The 23189-nt window shown below is 34.3% G+C and overlaps 3 protein-coding genes across 5 annotated transcripts in view; all 3 read left to right on the top strand.

The window, feature by feature from the left end:
- Window positions 1-5797, top strand: part of LOC126669395 (zinc finger CCCH domain-containing protein 64) — a 10775-nt gene extending 4978 nt beyond the window's left edge. The window contains exons 9-10 of one of the 2 annotated variants that reach the window (XR_007638486.2): window positions 53-269; window positions 5294-5797. Coding sequence is in view for 1 of the 2 variants with exons in the window: in XM_050362853.2 (XP_050218810.1) it covers window positions 53-181 (129 nt within the window). In the remaining variant the exon portion in view is untranslated. Of the gene's footprint in view, window positions 1-52; window positions 398-5293 lie in introns of those variants that run through there. The other variant, XM_050362853.2, reaches the window with a different exon arrangement.
- Window positions 5798-11144: 5347 nt separating this feature from the next.
- LOC126667740 (receptor-like serine/threonine-protein kinase ALE2) lies at window positions 11145-17620 on the top strand. 2 transcript variants are annotated; one of them, XM_050360798.2, is made up of 16 exons: window positions 11145-11702; window positions 12144-12212; window positions 12287-12526; window positions 12633-12770; window positions 12879-12962; window positions 13070-13144; window positions 13572-13706; window positions 13803-14000; window positions 14092-14160; window positions 14250-14354; window positions 14453-14560; window positions 14663-15034; window positions 15125-15412; window positions 15541-15930; window positions 16025-16271; window positions 16470-17620. In XM_050360798.2, the coding sequence occupies exons 1-16, from the start codon at window positions 11618-11620 to the stop codon at window positions 17152-17154; spliced, it is 3288 nt and encodes a 1095-aa protein (XP_050216755.1). In that variant the 5' UTR covers window positions 11145-11617; the 3' UTR covers window positions 17155-17620. The 2 variants fall into 2 exon arrangements, with proteins under 2 accessions (XP_050216755.1, XP_050216756.1); XM_050360799.2 differs by having other exon boundaries at window positions 11146-11702; window positions 16028-16271.
- A 537-nt stretch (window positions 17621-18157) lies between these two features.
- LOC126670761 (uncharacterized) lies at window positions 18158-19745 on the top strand. The gene is made up of 4 exons (XM_050364583.2): window positions 18158-18267; window positions 18360-18460; window positions 19355-19433; window positions 19524-19745. The coding sequence occupies exons 1-4, from the start codon at window positions 18265-18267 to the stop codon at window positions 19569-19571; spliced, it is 231 nt and encodes a 76-aa protein (XP_050220540.1). The 5' UTR covers window positions 18158-18264; the 3' UTR covers window positions 19572-19745.
- Window positions 19746-23189: the final 3444 nt, after the last annotated feature.

Below are 23189 nucleotides of genomic sequence, written 5' to 3'. Positions count from 1 at the left end.
AAAAAGTCAGGCTTTTTTTCTAATTCCATGCTGAAAAAGAAACAATTTGCAGGTTATTGCAGGTTTGCTCAACATACCTGAGAAAGCTGATTGGAGGACTTGTTCACTTGGTAAAGAAGAGGAAACAAAAATGGTAAATGAATTGAAGAGACATTTTGAAGAATTGGAGCCAACCAAATGATTGATTCAAATAAATGCTAGAACCGGCAGCCTTTTTTCTTGATACAAAATACTATTAAATTCTCCACTTGCTATGCTACTTCTCTCAGGTAACTTCAACCTTTTCAAACTTGGATGACCCAAGATCTTTAGCTTCATGTTTGACATGGATCTGTTATTGAGCAGTGTGGGTGGGACTTTGCATTTTTTTTTTAGTGGATGAACCTATGTTTTCCGAGTTGTGTTCTCAAAATTGTTTTTATAAATTTAAAATATTATAGAATTAGAGATGGAAATGAACAATGGAAACTTTCCTTGTCCCATTTGAATTACAGATAATCCAGTGTTTATTGACTTATTCATCAATTACAAATCCAGTTATAAGCACCTCATAGTTTTCTTAGTTCTCATCATTTGATTTTTTATTATAAGATTTTTCACAAATTTGAAAAAAAGCAGTTCTTATAATAAAAGTAAAAATAAAAATATTAAGAACAATGAACTCTATGTGATGTTTATAACTGGATTTAGAATTGATGTAGGCATTAAATGTTAGATTATAAGAATATACCGGTCACAAAATGAACAATAATGGATACATAGATTATCCATCTCTGTGACATTTTTTTTTTTTGGTCAATCAACCAAAGGAGCGATTATATTGCAAAAAAGGCCCAATTACAACTCCCAACTGGGAAAAGCAGCTAACTAATTACAACTCTGCAGACAGCAGACAGCAGAACAACTAAGAATCAAGCTACTACACAGAAGCCAGAACTAACTCATTTTGCTCCTCACATCATTTGAAATTCTAGCACAGATCTAATCTCTGTTTTGCACTTTCTGATTAAAAACTGCATCATTCCTGGCTCTCCATAAGTGATAGACTGTGGCATTGAACCATAATCTTCTGGCCTTTGCTTTTAATGATTTTCCTTTAGCTCTTTTAGTCAGATAGCTAACTTCTCTTCTCCAACTAAACTTCTGTCTGCTTTCATTAGAATTTCTAAGAGTTTTTTCCCAAACATCAGATGAGAAAATGCAATCAAAGAACAAATGCTCTATGCTTTCAATTTGAGAGTTACACAGAGGGCACACATTGCTTGTAGTAACTCCCCATCTCAGGAGCTTGTCTTTTGTATTAAGACTACCCATGATGGCCAACCAAGTAATAAAAGAGTGTCTGGGAATCATACCAGCAAACCAGACAATTCTGTGCCAAGAAACTTTCCTTTGCTCAGGGATTAGACTTCTCCAAGCACTGTTTACACTGAAAACTCCATTAGGTTTACCTTTCCATTTGATGCTATCTAAGACATCTGGGATCACACTGCTGTTTTCTTCTATGAATTTCCAGGCATTTAAGGTAGTATCATCCATTGGGTCAGGAGATCAATGTTATTAAAACCGGACCGGACCGGGCGGTCGGACCGGATTAACCGGGAACCGGTCACCTGTCCGGTCCGGTTATCTATTAAAAATCAGAGGAGCAGAAAACCGGTTAAAACCGGATTAAACCGGAAAAATCCGATTTTTTGTCAAAAACGGATGAATCCGGTTTTCTGAATGGTTTATACAAATCACATGTTTTGTTTAATCTGACAATGTCAGACCCATGCACGTGGGATGTTGGCTCTTTTCCAAAGCTTTCTCATGCTAATATGTGCTATTTCTTCTAAAAAAAGGATTAGTTGCTATTTATTTTATTATTACATACTTATATTAAAAAAATGACAGCACTAAAAATAAATTTAACTTAAGTGAAAAAAATAATAAAACTTAATTTTGATTTTTTATGTAAATATATTATAGTTATTTTTATTCCTTTTTATAAATTATTATTATTATTATTTTTACAAAAAACTTTTTATGATTAGTTTATTATAAAATTTATTATAAATATTAATTAACAAATTATAAATTCATTGAAGAATTAATTGTAATTTTTAATAAAATTGATTTTAAATATTAATCAATAAATTATAAATTTATTAATGACTAAATGTAATATTATATATGCATATTTTATTATATTTTTAATTTAAATAATTTATATTTATTAAAATTAAAAAATCCGATCCAACCCGGTTGAACCGGTTGAACCATGAACCCCCGACGAAGCCGGTTTCCGTTCCGGTCCGGTTTTCAAAACATTGCAGGAGATACCCATTTGTTACCTTTCCATAAGTCAGAAACTTTGGCCATCTTAGGAATGTCTGCATCCTTCAAGTTAAGATCTGGGAACCAATCTTTAACTGATCTCCCCTTCAACCAAGGGTCATGCCAGAAGGTAAATGATTTCCCATCTCCCAAATCATACTGGAATAAATGTTTAACAGAGTCTTTGATTTTCAGGATCTGCCTCCAAACCCAAGAGCTTTCATAAGGTTTGTCAATACCCCAGAAACTGAGTCTCTTTAATTTGTTAGCAGATACCCAGGAGGCCCATAAGGTAGCCTTTTGAGAGACAATGCCCCAAATGTGCTTAACTAAGGCAGCTTTATTCCACAAGAGAACAGACTTAATGCCTAGACCACCTGAGTCTTTTCTGTTGCACATTTTTTTCCAGTTAACCAGACCATTTCTCCTACTAGTGTTGTTACTACTCCATAAGAAGTCCCTGCAGGCTTTCTCAACTCCTTTTATCACTGCTTTAGGAAGCATGAAGACAGAACACCAATACACTTGCATACTCAGTAGAACTGAGTTTATGAGCTGGAGTCTTCCAGCATAAGAGAGACTTTTGGAAGACCAGGAGTTCACTCTACTTGTAATTCTCTGAATAAGGCTTTCACAGTGATTCTTAGTGAGTCTGGTAGAAATCAAAGGCAGCCCCAGGTACTTTATTGGCAAGGATCCCTCTTGAAACCCAATTATGTCCAGAATTTCATTCTTAGCTTGCATAGATACTCCATTAAAGAAGATGGTGCTCTTCTGGTGATTTGGGGATAAACCTGAAGTATTTGAGAAGGTGATGATGGTGTCTTTAACAATCTGGATTGACTTGCTATCTCCATTACTGAAGATGAACATATCATCTGCAAAACACAAATGATTCAAATTGATGGAATTGCAACTCTTATGGAAGCTGAAACCTGAGCCTGTTTTGGTATTCCTCTTCATTAACCTGGAAAAGTATTCCATGCATAAAACAAAGAGAAGGGGAGAAACAGGATCACCCTGTCTAAGGCCCTTCCTACCCGCAAAATATCCTGTTATCTCACCATTCACCATGATAGAAAACATAGAGGTTCTGATACAAGTCATTACTAGTTTGATGAACTTCTCTGGGAACCTCATTCCTATCAGAACTTCCTCTATAAAATCCCACTCCAGAGAGTCATATGCTTTCTGAATATCAACCTTTATTGCACAGCTATTGCCTTTCTCTCTATGGTAATTCCTCACTATTTCATGAGCAAGCAAAATATTATCCACAATGCTTCTACCTGGCACAAATGCTGACTGACAAGGATCAATAATCTTGTTTAGAACATTACTAATTCTTCTAGCAATAATCTTTGAAATCCCTTTATATATCACATTAACACAAGCAATTGGTCTATAGTCCCCAATTGACTCAGGGCAGTTTACTTTAGGGATTAAGGTGATGACTGTAGAATTTGCTTGTCTAAGCATGCCTCCATTTGAGAAAAACTCCAAGATAGCCTGAGTTACATCCTTTCCCACTGTACTCCAGGCTTTTTTGAAGAATGAGCTAGTGTATCCATCAGGGCCAGGGGCCTTGTCTTCATTAATGGAGAAGATAGCAGCTTTTACCTCTTCTGGGGAGACCTCTTTAGCAATCTCTGCTCTATCTGAATCATCAAGAACTGTACCCTCCATCAGCAGAGATGGGTCAGCATGACTCCTATTATTAGATCTTGAACCAAAAAAAGCCTCAAAATGCTTGATAATTTCTTCTTTAATCTTTTCAGGATCAGAACATAAACTTCCATCATTAAGCTTCAGACTATTGATCTTTTTCCTGGCCTGTCTTTGCAGCAAACTCCTATGAAAAAATTTGGAGTTGAGATCCCCCAGTTTAATCCAGTTGGCTCTGGATTTTTGTCTCAGGATGCTTTCTTCCCAAGACATCAACTTAAAGAGATGGTTGCTAACTGCTCTCTCCTCATCATGTAAATGCTCATTATATGGATCTTTAGTTAAATCTGACTGCAATTGACTTAGTAAACTTTTAGCATTATTTACTTTTAAGGTAATATCACTGAACTCTCTACTATTCAGAGATCTCAAATCTTTCCTGAGGTCTTTAAGCTTCTGGTAAACCTGAAACATCTTAGAACCTCTAGCATTTCTACTCCAGGCATTGCCAACAATTTCTTGAAAATCATTGTCTGCTCCACACATTAAAAAATCTGAAAGGACACTTCCTTGTATTGCTACCATCTCCTGTTCTAACCACCAGAGGAGAATGATCAGAAATACCAGCATTTGAGGCCTCACAATAAGAATCCATCCACTTTCTTAACCAAAGCTCATTGACAAAACACCAATCCAGCTTCCTCCAGATTCTACTAGTACCTCTTTGGTTATTACACCAAGTAAAATGACTTTGTGGGCAATTCAATACACGATCTTGATGATCATGGACTGTTAGCTCTATTTTGACAATTTGCCCCTTAATTTGTAAGCTAATTGTCTTCTCAATTGGTAATTTGCCCCTTAACTTGTAAGCTAGTTCGTGTAATAATTTGCCTACAAAGTTAATTTATGTGTTAATTGCTCATTGCTTACAAATTGAGAGGGCAAATTGCTACTTAAGTCGTAGCTATTGTATAAATATATATAATTAAATATATAATTAATGTGCTGTGTCCCCGCCGTGTCCGTGCTTCATAGGTTCTAATGTTCTATCATCTTCAATTCTTAATCTCAATTCTCCTAAAATCTGTTTACTTGCATTTACCATCCAAGCACCTGATATGGTTTAACATATGGGAATAGTTTTTATAAGTTGCTACTTTATTATTTTTGTTAGTGCTGTGTGATTGTTCCTTGTTCTTGGATTTTTTTTAAGTTCTTTATTTGACATAGATGTTTCATTTCAAGTCGTAGAAGTGGTTATTTTCCATTTGAATCTAAATACCTTTTGAATCTCTCGAAATCTTAGAGAGCTTGTTCAGATAGCGGCGAAATCAGCAAGCTGCGAGAGAAGAAACTTCCTAGCGTAACCGCTTGATGCTGTGATAATTTTTATTTGGTGAATTTCTGATTGATATTTAACTGTTGGACTTATTATTGAAGCACACAATTTTGCTAATGTCACATGTCTTGAAATTTTGGTAATGATACTTTTTCTGTGATTGTGACCAAATATGTTGATGGAACATGGGCCATTGCTACACCTCTTTTATCACCTGCAGATCTACCAATATGCAACTTCTAAAGCTCTTGTTCTTCATTATAGCAGGACCCAAATTTGACTGTTGGGACCAAAATAGTTAATGCATTATTAATAGTAATACATGGCATGACAAGTTCCTATGGATTAATTAAATAGTGTGGTGCCTTGTGAAATAGGTTAGAAAGATTCTAGCCAATATCAGTAATGTTCCACATAAAGGGCTTCTCTTTTCAGCCTTAATAAAGAGAAAGGCAAAAATAACAAAAAGATGAGGAATAGTAATTAGCATAAGCATTAAATTTAGATAATGAAGTGTTAATTGTATATCCAAATATGGTCTGATGACAAGGTAGTTGATATGGTCCCCATGAGTTTGAGTTGCTTGTAGACAATGGTACATTTAAATGGAGGGTTTGAAGCAAACTTTGTAGTGCAAAAATAATGCTATATTAGAAACAACAAAAGATGATTTGGTAAGAGTGAGTCGCATGAATACAGTTTATACCCATTTGGTATGTCAGAGATAAAAAAAACAGTTATCAAAATTTAATATTTAATCCTTTTTTATAATATTAGTTAATTTTTAATTAAAAATAAAATAATATAGTGGATATTTATATATTACCAAAATATATTAGGAATAAATAAGATTTTCTCCTCTTAAAGGATACTCATTTGCCGTTGATGGGAGATTCTCTCTCGTTTTAAATTAAAAATAGAGGTGATCAAATTGGCACTATAAAACCATAAATTTGATACATATTAAATGAATATGATAAGACTTTTTGAGTGAATTGTTGTGTTTGAACTTTTATAAATTTTGTATTCGGGTGGATACTTTCTTTACTAGTATTTTGGACTTTATAAAATTATATCTGACAAGTGTTTTTGTTGATTGATTGATCATCAAATTTTTAAGGTGAGAAATAAATTCAAATCTAATTATAGGATTTGTCATTTTAATTTCATATAAATAAGTGTATCATTTGCATACTATTATTTTTGTGTATATGTGGCATTGGAATTCAAATTAATATCAATTTTATTTCATTAGCACACTAATCACTAGCAAATTGTTATTTCTTTTTAGATATAGTTTTAAAAAGTTAAAATATAAATTTGATAAAAATAAAAGTCCAAACACAAGTTTAGATAACATTAGTAAAAAATTTCTTGAAAAATAATTTAAATTTTTGGATTATATTATTATGTTACTGCTGCTGCTTTAAAATTTAGTTTTTACTAATAATTAAAATACCCATAAAGAAGTTTCTATGAGATTCATTCACATGATCATAATACAAAGTTTGGAAGTTTTGGGAGCTGTTTTTAGTAACATACAGACAATTTATAAACGTGAGTGGTCCATTATATGCAAATCTACCTGCTTTGGCTTATTTTATGGCTGTCCACATGAACCAGGACATTCCTTGCTGTAATCTTCTTAAAATTAAAATAATTATTCTTATTGGAAAGAGATTAATTTTTAATGTGTTAATCTCCTTGATGATTCTCATGCAGTAATTTCTTTATTTTTCTTGATATTGAAACTCATGAAAATCAAACATATACATATATGTAACATGTGACACTGTGATGGCATGCTTCTAATAATCAAATCGGACCTGCTGGTTGAACCGGTTTGATTGGAAAATGAAGGCAAGTCCAGTTTAATTCTTCTCTAAAATCAAGACTAATGTCCAAAAAAATTTAATCGGAGAAAAATCATTGAATCGGCTAAATCGTAAAAACTGTTCAGTTTTTTATTTATTAATTTTTCAACACATTTGTTATTTAAAATATTAAATATGCATTTAAATTTTAAAAATATAAGTTTTTTTTACTACTGGTTTGGTTTTTAAAATACAATATGATATTGACAATAACGGGGAAGGGGGCGTAGGAGGGCCTTGCTCTCCTCAATTATTCAAAATTATCTGAATCGGTATAAAAAAATTAAATTATACTGCAAATTAACTTTTTTTTAATTTTAAAACATTATTTTTCGTTTAATTTTTCCAATGTATTTTTTTTTAGCTACACCACTAGATGCAGATATCCCTATCCTATTTTTTTTATGTATTGCAATTTGTTTTTTTAGGATAAATCACCGACTAGTGTCAACTAACAACCCCGAACTTATTTGCAGGTTGCACTAAGAAATGACACAAAAAATAAAATAGTTTTGGAATGTTGCTACTAACCAAGATTCCTCGAATAAAATTGGTCTCTATAAGTGCATGTAACTTGCATAACATATCATCACGTGGAAACAAAAAAGAAAAGAATATGCCGATTTGGAGCCCTAAACAAGATTTTCTTTTTGGAAAAGTAATACTAGAATTTTCATTCGGCTTAATCACCAAAAAATCCTCCATCTTTCCATCCTTTTTAATTGTATTCCGACGTTGTAATTTTATCTAATTTATCCAAATTTGCATTTTTGGTTTTCAATTTCACCTTCAAAATTAAATTGGACTCTTTGCCACTCGAAAAAATTCATAAAACCTTTATAAAGTACTAATTTGAACTATTTTCCACACAAAAATTTAAAAATGAATGACTTATTTAAATTTTTTTCGAATGTAGAAGAGATTAATTTAGTATTTGAAGGTGGAATTGAGTCTGAAGGTACGAATTTGGGTGAATTTGACAAAATTGCAACGTCGGGATGAGACTGAAAAAGGGCTAAAAGGTGGAGGGTGTTTTGATGATTAAGCCTTTTCATTACGTATCACAACTTTTGCTTCTAATAATTATATTAAACATATATTTATATTCCTAAATTTTAACTCTCTTTTTTTTGACTGTGGTAGAATCTAGTTACGTTAGTAGTTAAACTTCCATTTTAATTCGGCCTTAAACACTGGCCCTACTGAGATTCGAAACCGAGATCTCAGGAATGCACTGGAGCACCTTATCCACTTGGGCTAGGCCTCACCGGCTTTATTCATTAATACACTTCATCATAATAACTATTTACAGATTTAAACTTAGGAAATAAGAGCCGGATAAAAGGCTACTTAACTTTCTAACTTCTTAATAAAAGATCAAATTGATACCTTTTTATATTTTTTTTGATAAATTAAGTCAGCTATTTCAATAAACAACAAAAAAAGTCAACTATTTCGTATTTTATTTTTTCATTTTGTTCATAAATTCAAATTTTTGGGTCACATGATGCAAAATAAGAACATGGCATGTACCATAATTACTTTGATGGCGCCTCACTCTATCATCCGTGGGTCTACAGTTTTCCTATTTAATGCCACAATCTAAATCGAGAGACTCCAGTTTTGGCTTCATCTTATGATTTCTTTATTGAAGAAATATCTGGTTATATTTCAAAAAATATTTGAAGCCAATATTAGATATATAAATTCTATTGATTAATTAGATTCTGTCAAATTAATTTATATATATGTTTTTTACTTTCAAGTACAGAATTAGAAGTCATCATTTCACTTTAACGGAATCTCTTTCGTATACAAGATAAATCAGGGAGATTTTTAAGTTTTTTTTTTACTATTAGAGAGGAGTTTTTCATAAAAATTTAATATATATTTACACGCACAAGGATAGAACTATCTTCATATTAGGACAAGTTCCAATCAGAACTGAGGTCGAATATTTTTAAAATGAACAAATAGAATTTGTATGAATTTAGAATTAGAAAAAAGTTAAACTTGGTTCTCAGAAAGTCGAATGTTCATTAAAAATTAAATTTTAAATTAGAAAAAGTAAATCCATTACTAAAATAATTTTTCAATTATAGCTCATCCAGAGTTTTAGAGTTTTGTTTTACTACGATACCAAAGCTTTAGAATTTAAGTGGCTTCTATCTGATTTGAAGAAAAAAAAAGTGGCTTCTATCTTGACCTGCCAAAATCCATTATTTTTTGGTAGGTTTCAACCATTTGATTGATTATGTTTAGGATTAAAAGCACTCAAAAGTAAGAAGCGCGCCATAATAGACTAATAGTGCTAATGCTTGCTGATCAGATAACATTTTAAGTTTTTAAAACAATAGTTATTCATTCTAAAGATGCTTCCTTTATTTAAAATAATACTATACTTTTATAATTTCTATACAGAAATTAAAAATTCAAATATTATGTCTATAATAAATTTACTTTTTACTAAAATACTTTACTGATTTTTGTACAGTTGAGTTGAAAAATACAATCAAAAGTTATTTTGATGTTTTAAGTTTCAAACTGACTACTTTGAAAGGGAAGAAGTGAATTATTTTTACTTTTTTTTATTAAATAACTATGTTTTCAATCGACAAATAACAAAAAAAAAAAATAGGTGTGTTTGGATTGAAAAAATTAAATGATTTAAAGTATTAATACAAATGAGACATCTAAAATAAAATATTTAAGAAAATATATTTATTAAATAAGATGGAAATAGTTTATAATAATAAAAATTCATACTTTGAAAACTCTTTTACTTCATAATATTTGCATTTTATAATATTAAGATGATAATTTTTTTATTATTTATCTCTTGAAAGAATATAATAATACAATTAAAGAGTCAATTATTAATATCAATAAATTTAAAAGTATAATTAGTTTGATGAGATATTTACAATTTAAAGATAATTTCTTTTAATTCATATGTCAAGATTAAAATAATAAGTATTACGTGATAAAAGATATAATAAATTTTAGTTTCGCCAAATGAACTAAAATTTGAGAAAGTTTGATGTTTTCTTTTTTAAGTATTATTACTTGTTTTTATTTTAATATTTATAAATTACAATTTGAAAGGTCGTATATATTTTTCTAAAAATCAACTAATATCAATATATTAAATTTAAAACAGCCATAATTGTAAGAAATTTGCTAGAAAAACACTCATGATAATCTAACAAGGAACATGTATTTTGTACTAAAACTTAAAAATAAATAATAAATTATGCAAATGCATTGATAACTCAGTACAATCGACTACTAACTGCTAACAAATCAACATCGATATTGTACTTCATCCGGTCGATGATATTTATCGCATTTGACTTTAACATAAAAACTAAAAAAAAAAAAATATGTCCCAATTTATAATCATATTTACTAAGTTAATCTTATGTTAAAACTTGTTAGTAATATTTATGACTATTATTTTAGATAAATTTGAAAAAATAGCAATTGATGTTCTCTTATTATTATAAAATGACAAATATTATGGATTAAAATATCTTTTCAAATGCGACAAATATTATATACGGGAAGGAGTATAATTTTTACTAATTTTTGAAAAAAGAAAAGAGTATGACATATAATAGAATATACTTAAAACAAAAAGAATTTTAACTTGTGTATAACCTAATTTAATCCATATTAAAAAGGAAAAATCAAGGATGCGTCTAATTATTCTGTCTATACAGTCACTTTCTTTAAGAATAAAGTCACTAGAGTCAATCAATCAAATTAAACAAATCCCAAGAATCAAAAACCTCAACTCCCAACTTATAAAATTGTAATAAATTCCTTTAAATCCACATTAACTTTAAACTTTTAACCTTTTCCCCTAAACTAATCAAACATTAACTTCCCACTAACCTTTTTTCTCATATTATCTCTCTCGCTCTAAATTTTGTCCCCACAAAACTTTCTGTGTCTTAAAAGGAGTCTATTATATGTAACACTGAGTTTATTACACAGTCTTGGTTTATGTCATTTTCTTTTTATGTGTTTAATCTTCAGTTAGAACTGAACGCACTTTAAAAAACCGTCGGTTGAAACTGTTTATTCAGTTTCAAGTTGTGTAAGAAAAAAAAAAGCTGAGAGCCTTTTTATTGAGTTCATAAACCAAACACAAAATTTAATCTTTTCAATAAACTGATTCTGGGTTTGGATTAAACTAACTTGTCATTGCTTGTATTGCACTACTCGGGTGGGTCTTGGTTTAATATAATTTTACTTTTTTTGTGTTTGCTTCAAGCTATGTTTCAAGTTTTTTTTAATTAATAACAGTGAAGAATTTATCCTTTTTGGGTGTTTTTGTTCATTATTTTTGTTTTTGAGAGTTTGGAGTTTTTTGTAATTGTTGAGGGGTTTGGGGGGATTGGTGGTTTATGGGATGGGTGTTGTGGTGGTGCCACCAATTATTCAGCTGATGAAATTCTTTCTTATTGCTTTTGTTTTTACTGTCCAAAGATCTGCAGGTAAATTTGTGATCTTTTTACTGTCTGGTTTTATGCATTTGGTATTTCAAAGATTTGGTGATCTGAGTTGTGAATTTTTGTTATGGTGATAATGGTTATTCTTGAATTATGTTTTAGTGAGTTGTATGGATTTATTTTGTTAATGAATGTTTACTAATTAGGTGAACTGAGTTTATGGCTTTCCGAATCGAGTTTGACTCATTTAAATGTTTCTGAGAGCTTGCAATGATACTAATCTGTAGTCTTGTAATTTCTTGGAGAATTTATTCATATGGAATTGGTCATTTTAGCTCTTTGCACTAATTTTTACTCCTTGAAACTTATTTAAGATTGAGTCATTGTCAATGCTCTCGAGTGTCGTATTGATAAACGATAATAATATGCGAATGATTGCTCAAATATGTCTGCTAAATAACTGCTTTTTGCTTTAATCTTCTTCAGGATCTAATATTTCTCCTCCTCCAGCATTCTTTTCTGAGATTTCTCCTACAGAAGGGCCACTACCTATTGGTAAATTCCAAAAGCGCTTTATAAACTAATATTGAATTGTTTTTAAAAAAACAGGTTCTGTCTTGATAATACAGGATCTGATTTGAATTCCCCACTTTCGCCACCTAAGTCCTCACCATTGCCCCCGGAAGTTAGAGGAACTGTGCCATCACCAAGTATTGCAGCAGCAAATGCACCAGATAATAGAGCTTCTCCACCATTTAATTATACAGCAGCACCTGCACCCTTAATTGCTGAAGGACATGAACTACATATTCCGCCAAATGCTTCTGGAAGAAAGGCCCCGATTATACAGAGTCCGGTATTTCCGCCAGGTACTCTAGTCACTAGTTTGTTGGACTTAGCATTTCAAGTTATGCCTTGATTTTCAATTTAGATTGGTTTCTAAAGCAATTATATTCTTGCTATATCTGGTTCCAGCATCACCACCATCCGATAATTTGATACACGATTCACCAGTGATCCACCCTGTTGCACCTGAGACTTCACCCATTATCAATGCTAGTACACCTGAAAGTACAGCACCTAGTGCTCATAAAAAAGAGGCATTCATACCAGGTCTGCCATTTCTTTTTAGTGGTTTTACTGATTTTCCATCAGATCATTTTTATTAGGCTTTATTTCTGGTTTTTTTCTTAGTTTTTACTTTTCCTAATGTAATATCAGTTGCATCTCCACCAAGGGAAGCAGGACAAAACCACCTATCACCTCATCCAATTGCACCAGCAAAAATGCCATTTGTGCCTCCCGGTATGCGTATTTAGATATTATCTAGTTTAGAATCATTTCTGTTTTCTACTAAAAAATTTAAATTGCCCATATTGTTGTTTGTTTTCTTCTGATGAAAGTTTGTTCAGTTGTATCACCAACAGGAGAATTTTCAGGGCATTCGCCAGCAAGCCTCCCTGAGGAATCACCTTCTACACTACCAGGTTTCACTTGCAACAAATATTTAAGTTTCATTTTCATCTTTAAGTTTCTTTCCGTTTGATATTTAAACGATTAAATTTGTTCATATTCAGTATTATATTTGAGATGTATATATACATTGTGTTCAATTGAAAGTATCAATTTTAAAAGGTCTCTTCACTACGAGTTGCTCTCTGTCATTATAAAGCGTGTTACTTGAAAACTGAAAAGACGCTTTGATATTGTATTTGTAGCTTTTGTTTTAAGTGCTTTTTCCATTTTAGTGCCTAATTGTTTCTCAAGACAACATATGTTTGTAGTGAAACTAGTTATAGCACTAGTTGATGTTTCCATATGATGTTTACAGAAAGTATTTTTTCCATACCCAAGCTTTATACAAATTGATACGTCGACCTTGTTCTAATTTCGGTGATACGATATTAAGTGCAGGTCCTGCTCCTGATGTCTCTCATACATCAAGCCCTCCCCCGAGCATCGACTGGAAAAGGTTCGGAATTCCTGTTGCTGCGCCACCGAGTGAAACACCAAATCAATTACCGTCTGTGAGCCATCCCCCAAGCAAAGGTCTAAATTTTTAACTATATTCGACCAACTCTATAATATGGTTTAGTGAAGAACGAAAATTTAATGTAATGATACCAAGTTATTTTTCTAATGTAGCTCCTTCTACATCTCATGGAACTTGGCATCTCAATCATGGTCCTGTTCCATCTTTATTGCCTCCTGAATCTCCTCTAAGTAAAAGAAATCACACTTCCGCATCGTCACCTTCTATCCCATCTCATAATCAGCACCATCCAAGAACCAGCACCGGCAGCCCTGCTCCTGCATTTTCTCCGCCCTCTCCAAAGCAGCAAGGTCTATATCTCCTAGTTGAAAATATTTTCAACCTGATAATTACATTGTGGTTTTTATTGATTTTATTTCATTTTGTGGGCGATTTTGACAGGTCCAGCTGTCTCTCCATTTATTCCAGCAAGTAGGCGAACACACTATGCTCCTCCATCCCTTAGCCCAGGTACCTTAATACTGCAAGTGCCAATGGTTCATTATCAGAGTAATGATATAATGACCACTACAGTTTCTAATGCAGCTCCTTTGTTTCAGGATCACCAGTTTCTGCATTACACCCGTTCCCTACTCCAGTGATCAATATCCCACCTGCTCCTTCTCCTTCACCATCTTCACCAGAAGCATCTGGATGGACCAAAAGTAAGTAAACCCCAACTTGCTTCTGTTTTTCCCTTTTCAAATTTACTCGCTCCACTTATTTTAAGCCTAATAGGTTACCTCTGGATTGCATATCCCAGTGCCTGTTCTTTCCCCTCAAGTTTCTCCTTTGGGGCCTTCACCAAGGACTCCAAAAAGGCCCTTTAAGCCACCAGTTCATGCATTCCCTCCGCCACCTCCAAATGAAGGTACAAAAAGCTGGGTTTTATTTATGTCAGCGAACTCTTTTTGGTTGTCTCTTTAAATTAGCGTCTTACTAAATGTAACACATATGTTGATTTTATCTATAGATTGTTCAGAAACTGTTTGTGTGGAGCCATACACAAATACTCCACCCGGCTCTCCATGTGGATGCGTCTTACCCATGCAAGTTGGACTGCGCTTGAGTGTTGCATTATATACATTTTTCCCTTTGGTCTCAGAGCTTGCTCAGGAACTTGCTGCTGGCGTTTTCATGAAACAAAGTCAAGTTCGTATTATGGGAGCCAATGCTGCTAGCCAGGAGCCGGAGAAGACCATCGTCCTCGTTGACTTGGTCCCTCTTGGAGAAAGATTTGATAATACAACCGCCTCTTTAACATTTCAGAGATTCTGGCATAAGCAAGTAGTAATAAAAGCCTCAATTTTTGGTGGTTATGAAGTATTGTATGTGCGGTATCCAGGTATATAAATTTTTAATATGCAAAATTTAATATCTTATTCTGGTAGTTTTCTTTTGTGTGGATGCTAATTTGAACCTATTGCATTTGCAGGTCTGCCCCCATCTCCACCTTCCGGCATTTCTATAATAGATGACGGTCCATATTCTGGAAATAACAACAATGCAAGGACAATAAAACCCCTTGGAGTTGATCCGCACAAAAGACACCAAAATAATGGGCTTGGTGCTGGCATGATTGCTATTATTGCCCTGTCGGGTTCTGTGGCTCTAATTCTGTGCTCTGCTGTTGCTTGGGTTTTTCTGGTTAGGCATAGAGGTCACAATCGTCAACGAACACCAACTCTACAGCCTTTGCCATCTTCAGTTGCAAAACCATCAGGTAATTCCTATGTCTATTTCTGGCTACTGTCAGTAACTCGCAGATTAGTGACTGAAGCATAATGAAGTATTTAAGTAAAGTGGAAGTTTTCCTTTGCTTAATATAAAGAAAAGTTATGAATTTTGTAGGGACCACTGGGTCAGCAAATGGAAGTGGTCTAAGTTCTACTTCGTTGTCATTTGGGTCGAGCATTGCACCTTATACAGGATCAGCTAAGACCTTCAGTGCAAGTGAGATTGAAAATGCTACAAAAAACTTTGATGCTTCACGGATAATTGGGGAAGGTGGCTTTGGGCTTGTGTATAGTGGTATTCTTGAAGATGGGACCAAAGTGGCTGTGAAAGTTCTCAAGCGAGATGATAATCAAGGTGGTCGAGAATTTTTGGCGGAGGTTGAAATGCTTAGCCGTCTTCATCACAGAAATCTGGTCAAGTTGATAGGAATATGTACAGAGGAGCGCTCACGTTGCTTGGTTTATGAGCTCATACCAAATGGCAGCGTAGAATCTCATTTGCATGGTAATGATAGTTCATTTCCGGATCCGAGAAAATACCATTTTTTTAATTGGTTTATTTCTTGCGAAGTTTATACTTGCGGTCCTTTCTCTTTTAGCAGGGGCTGATGAGAAATCTGTTCCACTTGATTGGGATACCCGAATAAAAATAGCACTTGGTGCTGCTCGAGGTCTAGCTTATCTACACGAGGATTCAAGTCCACGTGTTATACATAGGGACTTCAAGGCTAGCAACATCTTGCTGGAAAATGACTTCACACCAAAGGTGTCTGACTTTGGTTTGGCTCGAACTGCCATGGATGAGGAGCACAGGCACATATCAACCCGTGTAATGGGAACATTTGGGTAAGAATTTGATCTGATTGTAATATATTACGAGCATTAATCTAGTTGTATTTAGTTGTGTAGTATTCCCAGTTGAAGAAATCGATCAGACATATTATATATGGTCTAATAGAGTATGACTCATGGTTGGTCATTCCCATAAATTGTATGCTATAATTAAATTGACGTTTCTATGTTTCCGATATATATTTCATGCAGGTACGTGGCGCCAGAATATGCTATGACTGGGCATCTTCTCGTCAAGAGTGATGTATATAGCTACGGCGTAGTCCTTCTAGAGCTATTAAGTGGTAGAAAACCGGTGGACATGTCACAGCCACCTGGACAAGAGAATTTAGTTGCTTGGGCTCGCCCGCTTTTAACAAGTCGAGAAGGGCTGGAAATAATGACAGATCCATCTTTAGGACCTGATGTCCCATTTGACAGTGTAGCAAAAGTAGCGGCTATTGCTTCAATGTGTGTGCAACCAGAGGTATCACACCGTCCATTTATGGGTGAGGTAGTTCAAGCCTTAAAACTCGTATGCAACGAATGTGATGAAGCAAAAGAAGACGGTTCAGGAAGCTCGAGCCGGGATTTATCTATTGATATGGATTCCGAAGCCATTGCAGGCTCAGAACATTTGCTAGACCCTTTCCGAAACCAACCTGTAGGACCCGATTATGATTCTGAGCCGGACATGGAAAGGGGGCTGTCGATGTCGTTGTTCAGTGCATCAGTCAGGTATGGGAGGCAGGAAACGGGATCATTTAGGAGATACTCTAGTTCGGGTCCGTTGAGAACCGGGAGGGGCAAACACTCATGGCAGAGGATGAGGAGATTGACAGGAGAAAGTGTGAGTGAACATGGGGATATCTTCAGACAATGGCCAGGTTCACATTGATAATTAGAATATAATTTTGTTCATACTGACAGATACAATTGCTGAATATCAATTTCTTCATTTCAAGACCGGATTTTGTTCTCCACAACAGACAGGAGCCGGGTTGGCACGCATAGTAGTCATATCGTCTACGCTAATAAGAATGACTTTCAGGATCCTGGAACTGTGAAATGAGTGAAGTTAACCAGGAATATCGTGGTTCATTCCGACTCGCAAGAATCTTTTGAATCTTGATACAATAAAAACATTTGAAGAACTGAAAGAGATGTAATAGAACAATGAGATTGCAGAATCTTGATGCAGCTTCAAAATCTTTTTGAATCACTGATTCCCTGCATGTATTTATGAAGGGTAGATGAATTGACCTTGTTACCGAAATGTACAAATTTTGAATCACTGATTCCCTGCATGTATTTATGAAGTATATTTCAAGTCATAAATGCATGTTTATGTTTTATTGGCTTAATTGCTTAAAAATTACAAAATTTAGAGTGTTTTATGTTTTTTAACACGAATTTTTAATTTTTATAATTTAATACACGAGTCATTTTTCTGCAATTTTTTCGTCAAAATTATGCTGATGTGGACATCGGAATAAACATTGTTCTTATGTCTATATCGGTATTATTTTAAACTGAAATTTGCTCGATCTTATGGTAGATATTATAAAAATCAACACTGACTCGCTATTTAAAATATATTTTAAATCTTTTAAATCACATTTGATCAAAGTTTGTATACATATCTTTGCAAAAATAATATCAATATGAATATATTTTATTTATAAAGATTGATACTAATTATAAGCACTTTTTTATCATTATTAAAGCACAAATATTAATTTCTATTCCAAACAAACTACAAGTCGTTTCAACTCATTTTTCTTCTTCTACTCAACATTACGATAGGTCCAAAGTCCAAACTAATCAGACTCAGCGAACGGTCCAGATATTTCCAAACATGACTCCACTAAACTTTAATCTGTAAACGATACACCTAATAACAACACAGTCATAATTAACAGAAGAAAAAAAAACTCACTCTCAGATCAAAAGACCAAAACGAAGAAGAAGAAGAAGAAGAAGAAGAAGAAGAACAGAGACTCAACAAATGGTAACAGCCTTGAATTTTACCGTATTTAATTATTCTTCCATTGTTAATTTGTTCATACGATTGATTTGTTAGTTGAATTCTGTATTTTTCAGGCTTCAAAACCGATCACGAGTCCAGTTCCGGTGAATATGTATCCAACCCTAGCTGTCTCTATGCTTACGATCGGCCTCGTTATTACCGCTTCCTTCTTCATGTAAGCTCTCGATTCCGTTTTTAAAAAATTTGATGATATTCATTTTTTTAGATCTAGGTTTTGTGTTGGAGTAATGTAGTTAGCTGCAATTTCTTTTTATTTAGTCAATTGATTATGTACTGATTACCAGATTTTTGTTTTAATTTAATTTCAGATCTCACAATTTGCATGTTATTATCAGTACTTGAATTTTACAGCTGCGCAAAATGTTCATAAACTATGGAATTTCATGGATTACTTAGTTCTTTAACATTGCTTTAATGTCTTCTTGGCGCGTACTTTAGAAAGTTAATGCGTAATTGCACATTTAGGTATATAATTGTGAGATGTTAATGAATTGGAGAAAGTTCTATTATTATTTATCTTCTCATAGTATACAATAATTTGAGTTAAGCATCAATTCTCTGGAGAACTTCTCTTCAAGTTATATTTAAATGATACAGTGCGGATATATGTGAATCTCTAAGTATTCCTTTTTTGGTTCTACTACTTCTTATTCCTTTGAAATTCCATTCGAAATTTGTAATGCACAGTCTTGGCATGTTTATTATGTGGAGAAAAAAAAATCGTTCAATTTCCATACTTTATGCTTTCAAAATGATTTTCATGTCAAACGTCAATTATCTCGGCGTCTATTTCAAAGTTTGAAGAGTCACTTTAGGCATAATGTATAGGAAATGAAGTTTAAATGTTAATTATGCTTATTTTTCACCTCAATTGTACTGAACACGATACTCCGTAAATTGCTATACATTAGGTTGTGGTCTCCCTTATATTTCTATTAGTTATCTTCCTCTTTGAGAATTATAAGTTTAGTAAGTATCTGGATATTTAAGAGCTTAATTATATGCATTGCCATTTGAGTTTATAACAGCTGGTAGGTATCTTTTGCAGCTATGAGGCAACATCATCTAGGCGAAACCGCAGCCTTGTCAAGGAGGTTACAACAGGAGCATTGGCATCTTTCTTTCTGGTACAGTTTGCTATATGCGTTTATTTGTCACATGTAATTGGTTATTGCATATTTTAATTAGCTGACATTCGATGATGATATTTGTTGCAGGGTTTCGGGTCCTTATTCCTACTACTTGCTTCTGGTGTTTATGTTTAGAGTCATGCGTGTAGAACCTTTAAAAATTTTGCTAAGCAATATCCGTTATGCATGATGTGGCTGACATTTGTTGATTTAGATGAGATTTTTACCTACTTAATCAGTTGTGGCTATAATTGTTACAACTATAAACATTTTGATTGAAATATGGATTACAGAAATCCTTCGGCAACATATCTATATTTCATGGATTTTTTAGTGATATGAGGAACCTTACTATACCTACCTGTTGCAGAGCCTCAATCATTTTATGAGAAAAAATTGTTTACAATAACTAAACCAGATAGGTTGGAGTTACTTAGCATTGAATTTATTTAAAGGCACTTGATGCAATCAGCAATGTGCGAGTCAGTCAGTCAGTCTATTGAGAGTGTTTATCCCATGCATTTGTCGTGCCATGTCATATTTATCAACAAGCTAATGAACATTTGTGATAGGGAGTCTTCTAATTATTGTTTAATTTAATTTTTCCATATGGCTAACGCATCATTAGTTTGATGCAAGGATGCCATGGTGCATCGGTTGTGTGCAATAATTTTTCGTCTATTGAACTCCAAAATTCCAAATTACCGAGGGAAGGAAAGAAGCCATTTTTGTTAAAGATTATTGAACAGAGAAAAAGATTTGTATTTTCTATATTAATGTGCCGCCTAATATACATTGTTTAGGCACCCTTTCGATTTGAAGCTTTTTTATATTCATAAATTTTATAAAAAGTCTGGAATGTAGATTTAAAATTTGTATTGTTTGTGTTGAATATAAATGGATTTAAAAAAATAATTTTGAAATAATTATACAAAATGTGATTGTTTGCACCAAAATTAAAAATATGGCCAAAAGGCCATAAAAGCCCTTATTCTTTTAAAAGATAGAAAAAGCTACGTGGATAATTGTCCTAAGGTAATTTCTAGAGGTTGACTAGTTTGACTTCAGAGGATAATTTTCAGAGGTTGACTAGTTTGACTTCAGAGGTTAATTTTCAGAGGTTGACTAGTTTGACTTCAGAGGTTAATTTTCAAAGGTTGACTCTAGAGGTTGACTCCATTTGACTCCAGAAATCTAGTTTCAGAAGTTTGACTTTATAAGTTAATTTTCAGAAGTTAATACCAAAGGTTGACTTCAGAGGTTGATTTAACTCCAGAAGTTTATTTCAGAGGTTGATTTCTAGAGGTTGATTTTCAGAGGTTGACTACTCTAGAAGTTTAATTTGAGAGGATTGCCTCTAGAAGTTAATTTCCAGAAGTTAATTCCAAATGTTGACTCAATCTATTTCAGAGGTTGATTTCAGAGGTTGATTTCAGAGGTTGACTCCTAAATCTCAGAAGATTCAGAAAGCTCAAGTCTATTTCCAGAAGATTAAGCCCAAATTTAAAGTGGCCATTAAATATGCTTTAAATGGCCCATAAGCCCAAGAAAATTACTTTCAGAAAATTAGAAGCCAAAAAGCACGTGCCATCAAGAGGCAACAGTTCAGAGACACGATCGACAGTTTTTTAAAAGTGGGGAAGAACGTGCAGTTGAAAGATGAAGCAGCAGTTTTCAAGAGACAAAGTCTATAAATAGAAGAAGAGCAGCCAATTTGCAACCCCCGATCAAATCCAACAAAAATCAGCCCAAAGGCAAAAACACTCAACACTTAGCATTCTCAATTTTCTTCAATCAGTAAAGAACTTTACGATTGAACTTTTGTAATCTCTACTCAAACACTTGTATTTTCATTTCATTCAATTAGTAAACACATTTACAATTGGATTCTTTGTTTTAGCATTACTTGATTGGAGTACTTGTTATAAGGTTAACCAAACCCCAATCGCTCGTTTTAAGAAGTTAAGTTACATTTTGGAATCCGCTTCCTGGCACGCCCGCATTTCACACACTTGTTGTTACAAACGCAAAACGCCAGTAACAATTTTTGGCACGCCCAGTGGGACACTAAGAGTTATGCCTAGAACTCGAAGTGAGAAAGGAAAATATGTTATTGTATCTCAGGATGCAGTGGATGATCCTACTTTTACATATGTAGGACATGGAGACTATGTGGCTCACATGGTCAGAAACATCCAGAAAGAAAATTTACCTCTCCATGGAGAGGTGAGTGAAGATGTACCGCGAGGTGTTGAAAGGCAAGAAACACCAACTCGGCGAAATTCTAAGCCGAGATTGGTGGAAGCCCTTGATATGGTGTCAAAGGCCATGATTGAGATGAAACAGACTCATGTCAGTTTCAACCATGCTCGGGCTGATTTGAAATTGAAGCATGAAGTTATGGACAAGAAGCAGTTCGACATGGAACGCTACTTGACGGATTTAATAGTTGCAGTGAAATTATCGTCCCCAAAGGATGATGATGAATTGCCCGAGGCTGTTAACACGGCTAACCGACTCGGGGGGCAAACCTCTAGAGGAGTTCAAGAGATTGGAAGCACTAGTCATGTACCAATCTCGAACCCATCACCTCCTGAAAAAAGGCATGTACCACCTCATAAAAGAGATGAACTTGCTCAAGTTAACTCTTTAACTGGCTGAAATTGCAAGCCGTTTTATAATGCAGGTGCTGCTAATCATCCTTCCATGGATGATCCAGAGGTTAATCAAAATTACACTCAACCTCTGGACACAGGGGGCAACTATTTTCCCCAGGGGAGGAACCAACCTCTGCCATTCCAACCTCTAGCACGGCCACTTGACATGGAGGCCGTGAGAGAAGCACCCTCTGAAGAAAGGCCATTTGATGCAGGTGCTGTTAATCATCCATACATGCATGATCTAGAGGATAATCAAAATTATGTCCAACCTCTGGACACAGGGGGCAACTATTTTCTCCAAGGGAGGAACCAACCTCTGCCATTCCAACCTCTAGCACGGCCACTTGACATGGAGGCCGTGAGAGAAGCACCCTCTGAAGAAAGGCCATTTAATGCAGGTGCTGTTAATCATCCATACATGGATGATCTAGAGGATAATCAAAATTATGTCCAACCTCTAGACACAGGGGGCAACTATTTTCCCCAGGAGAGGAACCAACCTCTGCCACTCCAACCTCTAGCACAACCATTTGACATGGAGGTTGTGAGAGAAGTCGTTCATCCTTCCATGGAGGATCCAGAGGTTAATCAAAATTATGTCCAACCTCTGGACACAGGGGGCAACTATTTTCCCCAGGAGAGGAACCAACCTCTGCCACTCCAACCTCTAGCACGGCCACTTGACATGGAGGTTGCGAGAGAAGCCGTTCATCCTTCCATGGAGGATCCAAAGGTTAATGAAAATTATGATCAACCTATGGGCTTAGGAGGCAACTATTTTCCCCAGGGGAGAAATCCACCTCTGCAGCTCCAACCTCTGAGGAGGCCACTTGACGTGGAGGTTGCAAGAGAAGCCATCCATGAGTTATATGGTCCAGGTCTGGGACAAATTGACCGACCACGATTTCACAAACCGTATCCAGATCTTATTGACAAGAGATCGATAGTGAATATTAAACCATTCACCACTGCTACTAACATGGTGGAAGTTAGCTATTATGATTCCTATGTTGGTCCCATTCACTTTACTGGGAAAAATAAAAAAGGTCAACCAAATGAAAATAAACCTCTAGAGATTCATCAAGAGGTTAAA

Source organism: Mercurialis annua, linkage group LG2 (genome assembly GCF_937616625.2).
Source record: "Mercurialis annua linkage group LG2, ddMerAnnu1.2, whole genome shotgun sequence".
Classification (NCBI taxonomy): domain Eukaryota; kingdom Viridiplantae; phylum Streptophyta; class Magnoliopsida; order Malpighiales; family Euphorbiaceae; genus Mercurialis; species Mercurialis annua.
This window is presented reverse-complemented; position numbering and strand designations above follow the sequence as displayed.